At 37.9% G+C, this 18,821-nt stretch overlaps 1 protein-coding gene across 4 annotated transcripts in view; it reads right to left on the bottom strand.

Moving 5' to 3' along the window:
* PTPRZ1 (protein tyrosine phosphatase receptor type Z1) overlaps window positions 1-18,821 on the bottom strand; it is a 193,830-nt gene that overhangs the window by 19,822 nt on the left and 155,187 nt on the right. For 2 of the 4 annotated variants that reach the window (XM_043871959.1, XM_043871962.1), the window contains exons 14-18: window positions 15,393-15,484; window positions 12,624-12,709; window positions 5,230-5,250; window positions 4,967-5,063; window positions 1,537-1,619 (exon numbers count right to left, since the gene is read on the bottom strand). In XM_043871959.1, coding sequence (XP_043727894.1) covers window positions 1,537-1,619; window positions 4,967-5,063; window positions 5,230-5,250; window positions 12,624-12,709; window positions 15,393-15,484 — 379 coding nt within the window. The remainder of the gene's footprint in view (window positions 1-1,536; window positions 1,620-4,966; window positions 5,064-5,229; window positions 5,251-12,623; window positions 12,710-15,392; window positions 15,485-18,821) is intronic. The other 2 variants (XM_043871960.1, XM_043871963.1) reach the window with 1 other exon arrangement.

The raw sequence follows: 18,821 nt of genomic DNA, 5'->3' as shown, positions 1-18,821 counted from the left end.
TAACTGTTCAGTTTCTAAGATCAGCACAGTTTTGCTATCAAAGAAAACCATTAAAAAACACTTCAAAGCCAGAAAAATGTACTAGCACAGCAAAGACAATTCTTCTTTAACTATGATTGATATATATATATATATACACACACACACATATAATCTTTGCATTGACACAACCATTCTTCTCTGCACTTCCAGTCTTGGTGCATTTAATTCAAGTCTGTTTACTGTGCTTACTATCTGGTCCTTAATTGTGCCCCTTTGAAATGTGTTTGAGGCATTAGGCCTCAGTTGTCTGTAATCAGGAAACCTTTGGTGTTTTCTCCTTATGGTAGACCTGAGCAATGCTAATCATTCACAGCTATCTTCACTTATTATCTGCTGTTGGCCAAGTTTACAAACATTAACCCTAATCCATAATTTACATGCAAAATGGAAGAATCATTCTTGATTTGGGGATAAGCAAACTGAAGCTCAGAAGAGTTAAGCGGCTTTCCAAGCTTTCAGTTAGCCAATGGCAGAGCTGCAATTCAGAGCCAGTTCCAACTCCAAAGCCCATATTCAGTCTGATGCACACACTCACAGACATGGAAGCCTGAAGTGACTGCCTACAACAAACCCACTGGGTACTTTTATTTGGTGCTCACTTCTTCGAATGAGAGAGCTTCCCTGGTGGCTCAGATGGTAAAAGGGTCTGCTTGCAATGCGGGAGACCCAGGTTTGATCCCTGGGTAGGGAAGATTCCCTGGAAGAGGAAATGGCAACCCACTCTAGTACTCTTGCCTGGAAAATTCCATGGATGGAAGTGCCTCATAGGCTACAGCATGGGGTCACAAAAAGTCAGAACTGACTGAGCATCTTCACTTTCACTTTCTTTCTTTGAATTAACTGTTCTTTCTTTGAATTAACTGTTTCTTTCTTTGAATTAACCTGAAGGCAGCTAGACTGTAAGGTCAGTGTCAGGAAAATAACCAAGTTCCATTGGCATTCAACTGACCACAGGGAAACAGCAGGAAGTGAGCCAGTGGTCTACAGCCCCTGGAGATCACCAGTAAGTTTCACAAAGCTAGGTATCCTGATACATGCCCAAGGTTATAAAGGCTGGTTACTGGTTTAGTAATCATGTGTTTGCTTTTTAGCTAATTCTTCTGTGGGAACTTTGCAGTCAAAATTTATTGATCATTTGCTATCCATATAATTTTGCACTAGGAACCATGGGATGGAAATGCCAAACAAACATTGATCCTACACCTTTTATTTAAGGAGTTACAAACTTATCAGAATACATACATCCCACCTTGAATGTACATTCTCAGACCAAATTCCCTCTCTCACCTAGGAAATAAACCAGAGCTTGAGTGCCATTCAATCTGAAAACCTTTAGCCACGGGATCTCTTACTGCTGATTTGTATTTTTTATTATCTTTCACATAATATTTGTTAAGCACAATTATATGTACACTGTTATATGTACAATACTCTGGTATAATATATTCACAATCTAAAATAATTTTCATAAAATTTTATTTTAAATATGCTTACATCAACATAATTGGCATTGATATAATCAGTCAGTTTGCCATCCTTCTCAGCAAGTTGTGCGAGTTTAACTCTACTATGATCATCTGTAATAAAAAAAGAAAATATTTCACTATATCATGAACTGCTTTTCAGCATAAAGGTCATTTACATTTACATGATCATTTATCAAATACAATTAAAACCAGTGCAAACATCATTTACTTTAGTTGGCTTTTGGAAGATACAGAAGATACAGAGATGACAAAAATATAGGTAAATATAGATGACAACAAAAACCATTTCTTTCAGGAAGGTTTCCAATGTAGAAGGTGGGAATGGACATATACACAAAGAAGAATGTTTGGGTGTCAAAGGAGAAGTGCAGAGTCCTAGGGGAACACTGGTTTGGGATGAAAATAAACCTTTTCATAGAGGTTGACTCCTAAAGTTGGCATTTTAGATGGGCTTCTAAAGGTAGATACTGGGGCTGTGAACACTGAAGAGCCAGTGAAGGGGAGAGAACAAGCTAAGGAAGGATGCTAGCACGCATTCTCTGAAAAGGAGGCTGACAGAGGAAAAGAACGTAGAGAAGGAAGCAGGATGGCTCCAGGGAGTTTCCGTGAGTAGTTACAGCAGGCAGCTCTTTCAAGGGAAGACCTCAAAGAGGAACTACTGCAAAGGGAGGCAGGAGAACGACTGGCCAGGAATGAAGGGCATGGATCCTGCACTGTCAGTGAAGAGGGCATGAAGACATGGTAACTTATACATAGGTCAGTTCAGTTCAGTTCAGTCGCTCAGTCGTGTCTGACTCTTTGTGACCCCATGAACTGCAGCACGCCAGGCCTCCCTGTCCATCACCAATCCCGGAGATTACTCAAACTCAAGTCCATTGAGTCGGTGATGCCATCCAACCATCTCATCCTCCGTCAGCCCCTTCTCCTCCCACCTTCAATCTTTCCCAGCATCAGGGTCTTTTCCAACGAGTCAGCTCTTTGCATCAGGTGACCAACGTATTGAAGAATCAGCTTCAACATCAGTCCTTCCAATGAACACCCAGGACTGATTTCCTTTAGGATGGACTGGCTGGATTTACTTGCAGTCCAAGGGACTCTCAAGAGTCTTCTCAAACACCACAGTTCAAAAGCATCAATTCTTCAGCGCTCAGCTTTCTTTATAGGCCAACTCTCACATCCATACATGGCTACTGGAAAAACCATGGCCTTGACTAGACGGACCTTTGTTGGCAAAGTAATGTCTCTGCTTTGTAATATGCTGTCTAGGTTGGTCATAACTTTCCTCCCAAGGAGTAAGCATCTTTTAATTTCATGGCTACAATCACCATCTGTAGTGATTTTGGAGCCCCCCAAAAATAAAGTCAGCCATTGTTTCCACTGTTTCCCCATCTATTTGCCATGAAGAGATGGGACCAGATGCCATGATCTTATTTCTGAATGTTGAGCTTTAAGCCAACTTTTTCACTCTCCCCTTTCACCTTCATCAAGAGGCTCTTGCCATAAGGGTGGTGTCATCTGCATATCTAAGGTTATTGATATTTCTTCTGGCAATCTTGATTCCAGCTTGTGCTTCATCCAGCCCAGCGTTTCTCATAGTTATACATAGTGCATGGTCAGAATTAAATGTGTTGAAATGAGGAGTTCTGGAATAACTTCAGTTCTACAGAGAAACTATATTTGGAGGAACTGCTTAATAAGAAAGGAAAGCATCACTAGAAGGACACTTGATGGTTTCTCTGGGAAGACTAGTTTTTTCAAGGATGAAGAAATGAATACAGACCAAACGAGATATTCTGGAATAGTAATAATTTGGTGATATTGGCAGCTCACAAAGATGCAGGAAATGTACACAGAAATAGATGTATGGCCATGGAAAGATGGCTTCAATGCCAGGCTGACCTATTTTCATATTTTGGTGTTGAAGGGTCTTATTGGGTAAACTTTCTGGGTTTTTTCTTCATCTGTAAAGTAGAAATGGTATTACCTATCTTGCCAGGTTCTTTCAGGGATGAAATGAAATAACAGATTTATTCGTTTAATTCACTTAAAATATTTTTAAAATTAATTTTTATTGGAGTATGATTTACTGGAGTTGATTTACAGTGTTTTGCTAGTTTCTGCTATATAGCAAAGTGAGTCAGTTGAAATAACAGATTTATAGTGCCAGGCATATAGTAGGTGTTCAACAAATGTTAATCTCCATCCCCTTCTTAATTACTGGTAGGGATTTTCTATTTGGGCTTTCCTGGGGCTCAGTGGTAAAGAATGTGCCTGCAGTGAAGAAGCCAGGGGTTCTATCCCTGGGTTGAGAAGATCCCCTGGAGGAGGGCATGGCAACCCACTCCAGTATTCTTGCCTGGAGAATTCCATAGACAGAGGAGCCTAGTGGACAACAGTCCATAGGATCACAAAGCGTCGGACACAACCGAAGCGACTTAGCATGCACCCGTGCACTTTCTGTTTAGCTTGTAGAGGGACTGGTCTAACAACCACTTCACACTAAGAAGCAATTGAATACAACTGAGCTTTTACATGTAGTAAGACAGTTGGTTCCACTGAGGAGGCCAAACATGAAGCAGAATCTTCTATCAAAATTGAAAAATTGGTGTAAACCTTGTAGGGAAAAAAACCAGCATCTATGCAAACTACTTAGCAGTGTGATCGTAAAAGTTTCCATTCCAGAAACTAGAATGGAACCAGAATTTAAACAACCATGCTGTAATACCATGTTCCCACAAATCTGGGAAGACTTACTGAATATATAAGAAAGGAAGTAAGTTGAAGTTTTGGGGAAGAATGAAGATGGATTTCAAGAGATGAGGGGGATATAAAGGAAAATAAAAGGGAACAGATGTAAACAAGACATGCTGTAAAAAGATGGAAGAAACATGATAATTTCATAGGAAAATAAATAGGTACACTTGCCCTAAAGAAAAGAGCCAGACAGCTATTCATGGAAGAGAAAAAGACAATAAAAGGAGAGAAGAAATAAAAAGAAAGAATTCAACTAACCTTTTACCAGCCCCCAGAGAGAATGGCAAGAGGGGAACAGAAATGGTAGGGAAAAAAAAAAAGAGTCTAAAGAAAATCCCTTTTGGTTAGTAAATTCACATAGTAGGGGGATCTCAAGTGAAAATAGAACTACGGAATACAAATAATGACAGAAACTATGAGAACAAATTTACAGGTTATGAGGTCTGAAGAAAGGACTGGATTAAAACATGAGCTTATTTTGTTCAAAAGAAACAGATGTCATTAATTGCAAAATGTATTTAAGCTGGAGTAGTTAAACAATATGTATTGTCTAACACAAGTCTCATCTCCTGATACAAAGGTCCTGAAACAGCTTCACCGAGGGTTGCTGTCAGAGAACTTCAGGACACTGAATTAAAAGCACTGCAATGATAAGGTCAGAGTTGAGTGAAGGATATACTTACAGGCAACAATATTTATGTATCGGTTCTTGTGCTTATTGTCGGGGTGATTGGAGCTGTCTGCTGTGATACCTAAATCAACAGTACAGCTCTGTACCTCCTGTAAAGAAATTGCATGGGTAACATTTTAACATACATCCTTTCAAACAAAGTGCCTTAAAATACATTAAGGAAGACAACAAACAAAACAATCTATCAAAAAATTCTTTACATGTTACATCAACTATTTCTTGGCTATAAGAAAATGCAGCGAAATAATGCCTTACCTGGTAAAACTCTTTCAGTGTCTAATGAGGGAATGAATGCCAAAAAAGTAAAGAAATCAAATTCCACAGCACACGACAAATGAGAAAAAAAAGTGTTCATATTAGGTTTACAATGGAAAACCATGATCATGCAATAAATACATTTGTCAAATACTAACACAACAGAATGTCTCAAACAGTTGCATGCAAATCAAAATTTCTAACAGTTTGGAACCTTAAAATCATGTAAAAGAAAAAAATAACACTTTTAAAAGGGGACAGTGGTATAATAATATGATGAATTTTTAAAATGTTGATGAGAAAAACCACATATTTGATGACACATTTTGACATATGAGTCAGATTTGCTAATATTCAAATATAATTGTATTTGATCATGATAGAATTAATTGAAACTGAATTAGTGATACTTTTTTGTTGTTGATTTTGAGTAATTTTAAGACTAAACAGTGTCCTTAATTAGGTGGTTTGTAACAGATTTAGAGTTGTCAACACATTAGACATCTCCTAAAGTTTTTTATCATATATATTATGTCTTTTGAAATAAAATTTAAATAGTATAACTTTGTACATACTTAATTAGCAGACTTCTTATTAATTAAAATATAACCTCAATGAATCGAGAAAAATTATCCCTGCCATTTCACTTTTAAAAAGAATTAAAATCCTTCTCAGGGATGCTTCTATCTAAATATATTACCTTGGAATTTTCAATTATTTAGTACATATTAAGATAATAACATGAAAGCCCTATAATTTTTGAGAAAATATACAATCTAAATATAAGTCTGATTCATTGGCAAAATGACTCAGCCCTTTACTAAGCAAGCATTCCAAGGCCTCTTTTGCAGCAAGTCATTCCGATTCTAGATTTAAAAACAATTTAATATATGACCCACTTAAAAGTTACAGAATTATTAATTATTAAGCTAATTATTAAGTTAATAAGATGCTTTCTTCAATCAGTGAGTTAAGAGCAATGGAGTTAAGAATACACTTTTTGAGTAAAAGTGTGAGGTTATTAATTTAATCATTATGAACTACTTAATACTATTTAAAATGATTTATGATTTTATAGCTATGAAACCTGTATCTGCTTTTGTATATATGCTATCAGAAACTTTTACAATAAATTCTCTATTTTTCCTTACGGTTTTTAACATCTGGAAAGTTAGACCCATCCTTAACATATTCTCCTTTTTGCAACTAGAATTTTGTTTGATCAATGCCTGATAGTTTCTGTAAGTTCATACTGTACCACCTAGTAACCTCTATTATGAGAGGAAAAAATAATTTGATGTTTTAAAAATATAATTCTTCATATTATTCCATTTTATTTAGTAGTCACCTAATAGTACTTTCTTATTCAATATAGCTAGGACTTAGATTTCTTTTAAGATTAAATTAGCTGGCTTCTACTGTTTTTAATTTAGTGAAAACATATATTTCATTTATCTTTCCTTTGGTTTTTTTAAAGCTTTCTAATCTCTGGCATTTTCCTTCCATAACTATGTTCTTGGAGATCTGATTCATGGGAAGAAGTTGCGGGGTGTACTAGGAACTGTGGTATAGCCTCTGATCAGGGTCAGAGCTCTAAGGGCTTCAAAGAGGGAAGTACTTGGAGAGGCTGCAGTTGGGCTGGGGATCCCCTGGTTTCTAGAATGTAAAGGACAGAAGTGTTAGACTTCAATCCCAGCCCTGCTATTTGCTTGAATGCAAATTTGTGACTCCTTGCGACCCCATGGACTGCAGCCTGCTAGTCTCCTTTGTCCATGGGATTTCCCAGGCAAGAATACTGGAATGGATTGCCATTTCTTTCTCCAGGGTATCTTCCTAACCCACGGATAGAACCTGTATTTTCTTCATCTCCTTTTTTTTGGTCTTTTCATATTATTCATGGGGTTCTCAAGGCAAAAAGATAGGACACTGAAAGATGAACTTCCCAGGTCAGTAGTCGCCCAATATGCTACTGGAGATCAGTGGAGAAATAACTCCAGAAAGACTGAAGGGATGGAGCCAAAGCAAAACAACACCCAGTTGTGGATATGACTGATGATGGAAGCAAGGTCTGATGCTGTAAAGAGCAACACTGCATAGGAACCTGGAATGTTAGGTCCATGAATCAGGACATATTGGAAGTGGTCAAACAGGAGACGGCAAGAGTGAATGTCAACATTCTAGGAATCAGTGAAGTAAAATGGACTAGAATGGGTGAATTTAACTCAGATGACCATTGTATCTACTACTTGAGCAAGAATCCCTTAGAAGAAATGGAGTAGCCATCATAGTCAACGAAAGAGTCCGAAATGCAGTACTTGGATGCAATCTCAAAAACAACAGAATGATCTCTGTTTGTTTCCAAGGCAAACCATTCAATATTATGGTAATCCAAGTCTATGCCCCAACCAGTAATGCTGAAGAAGCTCAATGGTTCTACGAAGACCTATAAAACCTTTTAGAACTAACACCCAAAAAAGATGTCCTTTTCATAACAGGGGACTGGAATGCAAAAAGTAGGAAGTCAAGAAACACCTGGAGTAACAGGCAAATTTGCCCTTGGAGTACAGAATGAAGCGGGGCAAAGGCTAATAGAGTTTTGCCAAGAGAACACACTGGTCATAGCAAACACCCTCTTCCAAAAACACAAGAGAAGACTCTACACATGGACATCACCAGATGGCCAACACCGAAATCAAATTTTTTATATTCTTTGCAGTCAAAAATAGAGAAGCTGCATACAGTCAGCAAAAACAAGACTGGGAGCTGACTGTGGCTCAGATCATGAACTCCTCATTGCCAAATTCAGACTTAAATTGAAGAAATTAGGAAAAACCATGAGACCATTCAGGTATGACCTAAATCAAATCCCTTATGACTATACAGTGGAAGTGAGAAATAGATTTGAGGGACTAGATCTGATAGAGTGCCTGATGAACTATGGACAGAGGTTCCTGACATTGTACAGGAAGGAGACAGTGATCAAGACCATTCCCAAGAAAAAGAAGCGCAAAAAGGCAAAATGGCTGTCTGAGCAGGACTTATAAATAGCTGTGCAAAGAAGAGAAGTGAAAAGCAAAGGAGAAAAGGAAAGCTATAAGCATCTGAATGTAGAGTTTCAAAGAATAGCAAGGAGAGATAAGAAAGCTTTCCTCAATGATCAGTGCAAAGAAATGGAGCAAAACAATAGAATGGGAAAGACTAGAGATCTCTTCAAGAAAATTAGAGATATCAAGGGAACATTTCATGCAAAGATGGGGTCAATAAAGGACAGAAATGGTATGGACCTAACAGAAGCAGAAGATATTAAGAAGAGGTGGCAAAAATACACAGAAGAATTGTACAAAAAAGATCTTCATAACCCAGATAATCACTATGGTGTGATCACTCACCTAGAGCCTCTGGAGCATCCTGAAATGCGAAGTCAAGTGGGCTTAGGAAGTATCACTATGAACAAAGCTAGTGGAGGTGATGGAATTCCAGTTGAGCTATTTCAAATCCTAAAAGATGATTCTGTGAAAGTGCTGCACTCAGCTCAATTCCAGAAAAATAAATGACCCAATCAAAAAATGGGCCAAAGAACTAAACAGACATTTCTCCAAAGAAGACATACAGATGGCTAACAAACACATGAAAAGATGCTCAACATCACTCATTATTAGAGAAATGCAAATCAAAACCACAATGAGGTACCATTACACGCCAGTCAGGATGGCTGCTATCCAAAAGTCTACAAGCAATAAATGCTGGAGAGGGTGTGGAGAAAAGGGAACCCTCTTACACTGTTGGTGGGAATGCAAACTAGTACAGCCGCTATGGAAAACAGTGTGGAGATTTCTTAAAAAACTGGAAATAGAACTGCCATATGACCCAGCAATCCCACTTCTGGGCATACACACTGAGGAAACCAGATCTGAAAGAGACACGTGCACCCCAATGTTCATCGCAGCACTGTTTATAATAGCCAGGACATGGAAGCAACCTAGATGCCCATCAGCAGATGAATGGATAAGGAAGCTGTGGTACATATACACCATGGAATATTACTCAGCCATTAAAAAGAATTCATTTGAACCAGTCCTAATGAGATGGATGAAGCTGGAGCCCATTATACAGAGTGAAGTAAGCCAGAAAGATAAAGAACATTACAGCATACTAACACATATATATTGAATTTAGAAAGGTGATAACGATAACCCTATATGCAAAACAGAAAAAGAGACACAGAAATACAGAACAGACTTTTGAACTTTGTGGGAGAATGTGAGGGTGGGATATTTCAAAAGAACAGCATGTATACTATCTATGGTGAAACAGATCACCAGCCCAGGTGGGATGCATGAGACAAGTGCTCCGGCCTGGTGCACTGGGAAGACCCAGAGGAATCGGGTGGAGAGGGAGGTGGGAGGGGGGATCGGGATTGGGAATACATGTAAATCCATGGCTGATTCATATCAATGTATGACAAAACCCACTGGAAAAAAAAAAAAATTAAAAAAAAAAAAAAAAAGCTCATAAAAAAAAAAAAAAGAAAGTGCTGCACTCAATATGCCAGCAAATTTGGAAAACTCAGCAGTGGCCACAGGACTGGAAAAGGTCAGTTTTCATTCCAATCCCTAAGAAAGGTAATGCCAAAGAATGTTCAAACTACTGCACAACTGCACTCATCTCACATGTTAGTATGGAGAAGGCAATGGCACCCCACTCCAGTCCTCTTGCCTGGAGAATCCCATGGATGGAGCAGCCTGGTGGGCTGCAGTCTATGGGGTCGCAAAGAGTCGGACACGACTGAGCGAATTCACTTTCACTTTTCACTTTCATACACTGGAGAAGGAAATGGCAACCCACTCCAGTGTTCTTGCCTGGAGAATCCCAGGGATGGGGGAGCCTGGTGGGCTGCCATCTATGGGGTCGCACAGAGTTGGACACAACTGATGCCACAGCATCAGCAGCAGAACACGCTAGTAAAGAAATGCTCAAAATTCTCCAAGCCAGGCTTCAGCAATACATGAACTGTAAACTTCCAGATGTTCAAGCTGGTTTTAGAAAAGGCAGAGGAACCAGAGATCAAATTGCCAACATCTGCTGGATCATTGAAAAGCAAGAGTGTTTCAGAAAAACATCTATTTCTGCTTTATTGACTATGCCAATGCCTTTGACCGTGTGGATCACAATAAACTGTGGAAAATTATGAAAGAGATGGGAATACCAGACCACCTGACCTGCCTCTTGAGAAACCTGTAAGCAGGTCAGGAAGCAACAGTTAGAACTGGACATGGAACAACAGACTGGTTCCAAATAGGAAAAGGAGTGTGTCAAGGCTGTATATTGTCACCCTGCTTATTTAACTTCTATGCAGAGTGCATCATGAGAAACGCTGGGCTGGAGGAAGCACAAGCTGGAATCAAGACTGCTGGGAGAAATATCAATAACCTCAGATATGCAGGTGACACCACCCTTATGGCAGAAAGTGAAGAACTAAAGAGCCTCTTGATGAAAGCGAAAGAGGAGAGTGAAAAAGTTCGCTTAAAGCTCAACATTCAGAAGACTGAGATCATGGCATCTGGTCCCATCACTTCATGGCAAATAGATGGGAAAACAGTGGAAACAGTGGCTGACTTTATTTTTCTGGACTCCAAAATCACTGCAGATGGTGACTGAAGCCATGAAATTAAAAGATGCTTACTCCTTGGGAGGAAAGTTATGACCAACCTAGACAGCATATTAAAAAGCAGAGACATTACTTTGTCAACAAAGGTCCGCCTAGTCAAGGCTATGGTTTTTCTAGTAGTCATGTATGGATGTGAGAGTTGGACTATAAAGAAAGCTGAGCACAGAAGAATTGATGCTTTTGAACTGTGGTGTTGGAGAAGACTCTTGAGAGTCCCTTGGACTGCGAGGAGATCCAACCAATCCATCCTAAAGGAGATCAGTCCTGAATATTCACTGGAAGGACTGATGCTGAAGCTGAAACTCCAATTCTTTGGCCACCTGATACGAAGAGGTAGCTCACTGAAAAGACCCTGATGCTGGGAAAGATTGAGGGCAGGAGAAGAAGGGGACGACAGAGGATGAGATGGTTGGATGGCATCACCGACTCAATGGACATGAGTTTGAGTAAACTGCGAGAGTTGGTGATGGACAGGGAGGCCTGGTGTGCTACAGTCCATGGGGTCACAAAAAGTTGGACAGGACTGAGCAACTGAACTGAACTTCCTGCATCTCCTGCTTGGCAGGCAGATTCTTTACCACTGAGCCACCTGGGAAGACCCAGGCTGCTATGTATTAAGATAAGATACTTGAGATAGGGAGATTATACTGTATTATCCAGGTGAGCTCCAAATGCCTTCAATCCTAAATCCTCTTAAGTGTGAGGCAGATGGAGATTACACATTCATAGGTGCTAAGTTCATTCAGTTGTGTGGAACTCTTTCCAACCCTATGGATTGCAGCCATGCAGGCTCCTCTTTCCACGGGATTCTCCTGGTAAGGATACTGGCGTGGGTTGCCGTTTCCTTCTCCAGAGGATCTTCCCAACGTCTCTTAGACTGGTTCTTTACTACTAGCACCACCTGCGAAGCCCATGCTGTTTATTAGTTGTTAATTAACTTTTGTTGAAGTTGCTTTCATTAATATGAATAGAAATAAAAACAAATAACTTCCAGATATGGGTGAAGGTTGACCGTAGATGCATCTAGTACAATGACTGACATATAGGGAGTGCTCAGGGAAGGTAACTTTATGCTTGTGGTTATTACTGTTAACTGCTGGCTGAGGGCACCCTATTTTGAAAAATCTTCTTAACTGATAATTCAGTGGGCCATGATAAATTTGCAATAAATTTCCCTGTGCCTACCATTGAAGAGTGTTTTATAGAATACTACTAGAAAGATTTTCAGTGATTGTGAAGTTCCAATGTTTTTTTTAGAAATGCGTATTTTCTTGAGAAGATGTGACTTTACCTTGTATAATATTTATTATGCCTTGTATAATAAGCGTTTTTGCATTTACACTGTTGTAATCCTTACAAGTAGGAGTTTGTATGTGCTTTGGCAGAAAATTATGAAATTTACTAGTTTATTATAATCTATATAGTTTAGAAAACTAAAAGAAATCAGTGTTACCAATTCAGATTAAAAAAAGACTACTATAGTTCTGATTTTATGGGAATTAACTATAGTTTTGTTTTTTCCACTAGTACAACTGAATTTTAAAATGGAAAACCAATTTGCTAAATTACACGATAGCTATCACACATATCTTAAACACATAACTGATTATGGAAATAATAATTTCACTAGAATGGAAATGGTTTCAATTCAAGAAATAGCCTATTGGTGAATTTCAAAAAATTACTATTTTCCATACTGTTTAAAAGAGACATATTAAAATCATACCTCAAATTCTTCAGTAAACCCACTACTTGCATGTAAGTCTGCAACATGCTTTGGAAAGTGCTTTATTGGAATTGATCCAACATCATCTAAGTGAATAAAAAAAAATAAGTTGGAAAGGATAACTCAACAGAAATAAATGTGCCTCTCATTTGTGGGGATTTATAAAGAGCTTTCTTCTAAAACAACTTCAAAATTCAATTATTCCTATAATCTCGACTGAATCTATGTTCAGAGAAACAATAAACAACAATTACCAATTTTCTCTACATTTACTATTAATCATAACCTGCATTTTAGAATTCTGATTTGGTTAGGAATCTTTTCCTTTCATACGCTAAAGAGGAAATAATAAATTTTCAATGTTAAGTTATAAATAACACCCAATGGACTGCATCACTTTATGGATAATTTTCTTCAACATGAGTGGGAGTTGCTTGTCAATTCTGGGGGAAAAAAATGCAGAAATAATATATTTTCAATTTTACTATGGATTTAACATAATATATAGTGCAATTTCAGTTTTATACAATTTTACAGCAGAGTCTCTCCATTAAATTGTCAGATGTTTACATTTGAAAACATTTTTTCTTTTTCTCTATAAATAATAGAAAACATTTATATGCAGACTATTCATTAAGTATACTGTCAAAAACCTTTGGGACTTTTAATCTGTAAAATTTCAAGAATTCTAACTTGAAAAAATGCTATATAAACAAAGCCACTGGATCTGTTAATTAATTGTGAAGGGGCCAATTTTTTTACCTGGTTCTGTTTTTTCTCATTTTTCCCCCCTGGAAAGGCTTTCTTAGATTATAAACATATTACTAGTTCACAGTGTGCAACTTCACAAGTGATATCTCTGACAAGGAAACATCAAACACATTTCACTAGAAACAGTTATTTACATCAACAGATGTTCAGCATCTAGGCCATTTAATATTTTTAAGCTTCAGTTACCAAGAATTTGTTGATTTAAAAAAAAAATTAGAATCCATCTGTTCTCTTTCAGATAAGTGTACCTGAATACTAAAATTGAATTAGCGAATTAAGCTTAAGAAACACTAGACAAAGGTGTAATTCCATCTTCACACCTACAGAAGCATCTTGCCTGGAAGTAGCTTTTATAATTAGATAAGAAAACAGAAATAACTTGTCACATCTAAATCATTAGTCCTAAGCTCCATGAAACTCACAGATATTCCTCAGCAGAGCTAACCTCTTTCCATGAGCAAACTGATAACTTCTCATTTGCTATCATGTCTTCCAGTAATTTCTTTTATGAATTGGTCTGCAAGTAGGTGAGACTAGCTTATCTTTTTATTTTCTGATTTCACATGAATGTATGCATATGTTGGGGGTGCTCAAGAGTGCATCTTTGAGAGCTGAGCAGATGAAAGGAGATGCCCTTGATCACCATTCTTCTGAGAAATAGGACAGGGGGTGTTCTGGATTTCCTGGACATCCCAATTTTGGATTATTTTATTTATTGTTAATAATAAACTGTGTTGGACTTTAGATAATGTTAGAGTTAATTCGCTTACCCATGCTGACAGGGTATGTAGGAGAGCTATGTTCGACAGTGAAGGGAACTAAACCCAACAGATAACTGAGAGCAATCGGTCTCAAAAATTCTAAGTATGTTAATAAGAAATGGTGCTGTACTAAAAGAAATGACAGAATTTTAATATAAACTGGAAAAGCAAATAAAACAGTGGTGGTTAAAGACACAAAGTTGATAAAAGAGGTGAAAGAGCAAAACAGGTCTAACTCCTATGTCTGTTGAAAATTACAATGAAAATGCTTCTGTTTTATTTTTCTGTTTTTCAAATTGCATGAGACTTCAGAAGGTAACATCCTGTAGAATGTGCACCTCAAGCAGTAACATATGGCGCTTCAGACAATTTAAAAAGAGACTTCTGTACAAAGACCCGGAGAGGAATGCTTCCTTCTGCTTTCCCTGGTCTCCTCGTCCTTGTCTCATCCTCTGTCCTCCTGTTCTTTCTTAATTTGCACATTTCTAGACAACTTGCTGTTGTTACCACTTTTCATTCTGAAATGTTATAAAATGTTAATTCAACAAGTGTCTGTGACCTCACTGACAATGTGAGTTCCAGAGTCAGTGAGAGTCTTAAAGTGACTCCTGTTAATTCTTGAATATTGTTAACTAGGTAAGTTCTGATAAAGCAGTTGATGGTTTCCCAGGTATTCAACAGTCTGACATTTGTACTTAAACTATTTCAGGCAACCACACTTTCTTTGTGCTCGTGTTTCTCTTCTACCCTCACCATTATAGAGTTTCTTTATTTTCCCCTAACGTGTTAAGAACGCTTTTCTCACATTCACTCAGATAATCAGAAAGAAATTAAAGTTTATTCTTATTTTTGTGGTTTTTGTCCTGTCCATCCTTACTGCATTGATTTAGTCTCACTTTTGGTGTTTAGATATCCACTAAAGTAACTGAAATGACTGAAAGTCAGCATTATTCCTTATTAATATATTATTGCTATAAATATTTATGTTCTTTAACATACAACATCTGAACAACTATAAATTATTTTGTCACATCACCTGTATGGTTAAGAATGTTCAAAATGAACAAGAACAAGTTAAAAACCTGAATGCCTAGATACATAATATTTTAGGCAACACAGACATTTACTAATCTACATTATAGCATTTGCAAAGTACCTCAATAAGGACAAACCTTCCAACATCATGCTTTTCATTTAACATCTACCAGCTACTCAGGGTCACACTTTAAGCTATTACCTGAAATTGGAAAGATAGGTGTTGGAGGTGTGGATATTACTCGAGGGGACGTACTGTCCTCTAAATAAAAATGTGCGGTCTGGAAACATTTCCTGGAAAGAAAAGAAAGAAATTTATACTACTAGCTGGAATGGACAAGAAGACAACTTCTGAGACGCTTAAAAATTATGACAGAAATCTTCAGAATTAAAAAACGTAAGTGGAAATCTATCATCTACTTTTACAAAACACAGGTATTAAAGAATTTTACAGCCTCCAAATTTATCTCAGTTTTACCTGTACCAGATGCAGAAGAGCGAGCAGGTATCAGACATGCTATAAGCAAAGGTAACACTTGAACTTGCAGCTGGTGCCAAGGAGCAGGATACCTCAATACCCTAGTTACTCTTCCACTATTGTTGTATACCAGGATGTCCTGCCACTTTGGACAGGATCAGAGTGGAAAAGATAGCCTATCCAAAGCTATTTTTCACTCAATATTTAAAGGACTATGCCGTTCTGAGGCTATTCAGCTGCTAGCAAAAGGCAGCAAGTAATGACCAGGTAGAAGCTTATTTCCACTATGGTAACATTTCGATGAAAAAAGACAGCTTTATATCACAAGTATGACAATGCTGTGATGACAAAACGAAGTGAAGAAATAATGAGCATGTAACCAAAAACAGGGGTGATTTTCTCTCCAACAGATGCTAGCCTTGATGAGGGTTTTGAGAATGAATATATTTGGAATCAACCACAACTATGACCTGCAAGGTCACCTGAATCTATTTTCATTTAGATAATAAGAGTAACATCTGGTGAGCGCTCATGCAAACTATTGAGAAGAGCAAAGAACCAACTGCTGCTGTAAACTAATGCAAACTATCGTTAATTAAAAATTGTAGATAATTAAAACTGCTAATGACACTCTTTGATGTGGGTCATTTAATTTATTTGAAGCATTACTCATGAGTGGTTAAGTTTAAATGGAAAGATCTGTTTGAGTGAAAATGCCAATCTCGTTTTTCATTTGAAAAATCCAAGCAACAAGGTGTTTATCCTAATGAACTTTAACATTTGTTCTTATATGACACACTTCAATTGGGATATTTTCTTTCAAAATCAGTTTCCTGCATAAAATTCTTCAGTGGTTCCCCACTGGAATAAGAATGACATTCCATTATTTCCGCAAGGATGGTTAGACCCTCTGTGACCTGGTTCCCCCTCCATACCCCCACCAGCAGTCTCATCTCTTATTTCTTCTTCTGCAACCACCATGCTCTAACACACTGGTCATCCCTTTCTCCTTCCAAGAAGCCCTGTAATGTTATCCCAGGGTTGTGATTCTTGGTGTTCCCTCTGGCCACTTGCCTCTTTCCCATCATTTACACATTGGCTCAAATGCCACTTCCTCTGACAGTCCTTCTCTGACCACCTAAGCTATTAATAAAACTACCAGCCCCTCTGGCTAAGTCACTATTCTGCCCCTTTTTTGTTTGCTTTATGGCACTTAGCACTCTCTGAAATACTTTATTTATATATTTGTTTATTCATCTTTCACAATTTTAGTTGTCTTCCCTCACCACAATGTAAGTCTCCAAAAAGCAAAGATGCATATGTGTGCTCAGTCGTGTCTGACTCTTTGCAGCCCCATGGCCTGTGGCCCACCAGGCTCCTCTGTTCATGGAATTTTCCAGGCAAGAATACTGGAGTGGTCTGCCATTTCCTTCTCCAGGGGATCTTACTGACCCAAGGATTGAAGCCACATCTCCTGTGTCTCCTGCACTGGCAGGCAGATTCTTTACCACTGAGCAACCTGTGAAGCCCAACAAAAGGCAAGACACTTGGTCTTAATGTAGTGTTAGTCCTCATAATAATGTCTGGCATGTTATAGGTGTCCTGGAATATTTGTTCAATGAATTCACTGACATAGGTATCAATAGTACAAAATTATATAGTTTATTTATAACTCTAATGTCACAAGTTTAAAAACAAATCCAAAGGTAATCATGTGCACAGCAAAAAAATAGCTATCTGCTGTGATAGTATAATCATTATCAAACCTGTGAGAGTATAGATAATTGACAGAACACATGAATGTCTTTAACAGAGAAGAGGTGATGTAGGAGGAAGACAAGTGCATGTACCATCAACTACGATGTGGGGCAAAGGGACCCCAAGCAAGGTTCATATGCTGGAAAGTGGAGAAAGCCTGGCAGAGTAATGAGAAATGGGAAAGAGGAGGGCCACAGCAGAACTGACACCAGTCTGGAGCAGAAACTTCAGGAAAGTGTGGGTCATCTGTGCAACCACAGATGTAGTATCTTCTGCCCCACTGATAGGGAGACACTGGATTTGATATTTGCTTTTAAGATCACAGAATTAAAAATCTCTTTGATTCCTTTAAAATATGGTTGCAAGGGCTTTTCTTTATTTTTCAATGAGTCTTAAAGTTGTAAAATATTTAATACCTTAAGGGACCTAGTGCAATATCACAGCTAATACCAGAGTCCTTCCCTCAGCATCTCTGACATATAAAAAGGATTCAGTTTGAATCCTTCAGTGACAAGGAGCTGACTTCTTTGTGAATCATCTTTAGCTACTACACATTTCCTATACTAACCCAAAAATCAATCCCTTGGGTACCAATCTCCAAATGGTATCCAAAGAGGAGACCCTCCCGTTCCAATGTTACGCCTCTTACTGTTGATATTTTTCTTACATTGAGACTCAAACATATTTCCCTTTTACTTTGACATACTGGCTTTAGTTCTGTACCTTACAGATTTTTAGAGTGTAGTATCCAAATCTTTAAATACCTAAACCCTACCTATCTGTGGTCCCAACCTTTTTCAGCTTTTCTCCTTGAAGTTTATGTCCAAAACACAAACGTGTTGTAGATCACTGAACATGTCTTGCCTGCTCTAACTCAGTTATTTCTTCTCCCTGCTTTAAACATGGTTCTTCTTCTGACCAAAATGCCTCGGTCATTAATGTGTCATGCAAATATTTCCTTTTAAAAGACAGCTCAGTGGCATCTGCTCTGTGGAACAGCCTCTCACTTCTTAAGCAGATTCTTGCACTCCAGTTTCTATTTCTATTATAATGAACACAAACTCCCATTCACACTCTTGTTTAAAAAGATTGCTTTGAAAAATATGCTTAATTAATCCAAGAATGACCTTCAATTTATTTTAAATATTTTAATTAATTGGTGGTAAAAGTAATCATTTTGTAGTATATTTGTTTTGGGCCTTTATCCTCATTATATACATATTTTAAAGATGGGGCCATGTCTTTTGATTTATGTAGACCCAATTTTAAATACAATGCCAGGAGTAAAATAGGTATTAAATGTTGAATGATTAGATGGATTTCCAGTAGAATTCCACCAACCATAGTGTATACAGCTGCATCCTAGACTCTCTTGCCTACCAGAGCCTCAAATGA

Source organism: Cervus elaphus, chromosome 18 (genome assembly GCF_910594005.1).
Source record: "Cervus elaphus chromosome 18, mCerEla1.1, whole genome shotgun sequence".
In the NCBI taxonomy this organism is placed as follows: domain Eukaryota; kingdom Metazoa; phylum Chordata; class Mammalia; order Artiodactyla; family Cervidae; genus Cervus; species Cervus elaphus.
The sequence above is the reverse complement of the archived record's forward strand: the minus strand, read 5'-3'. Positions and strand labels throughout refer to the sequence as shown.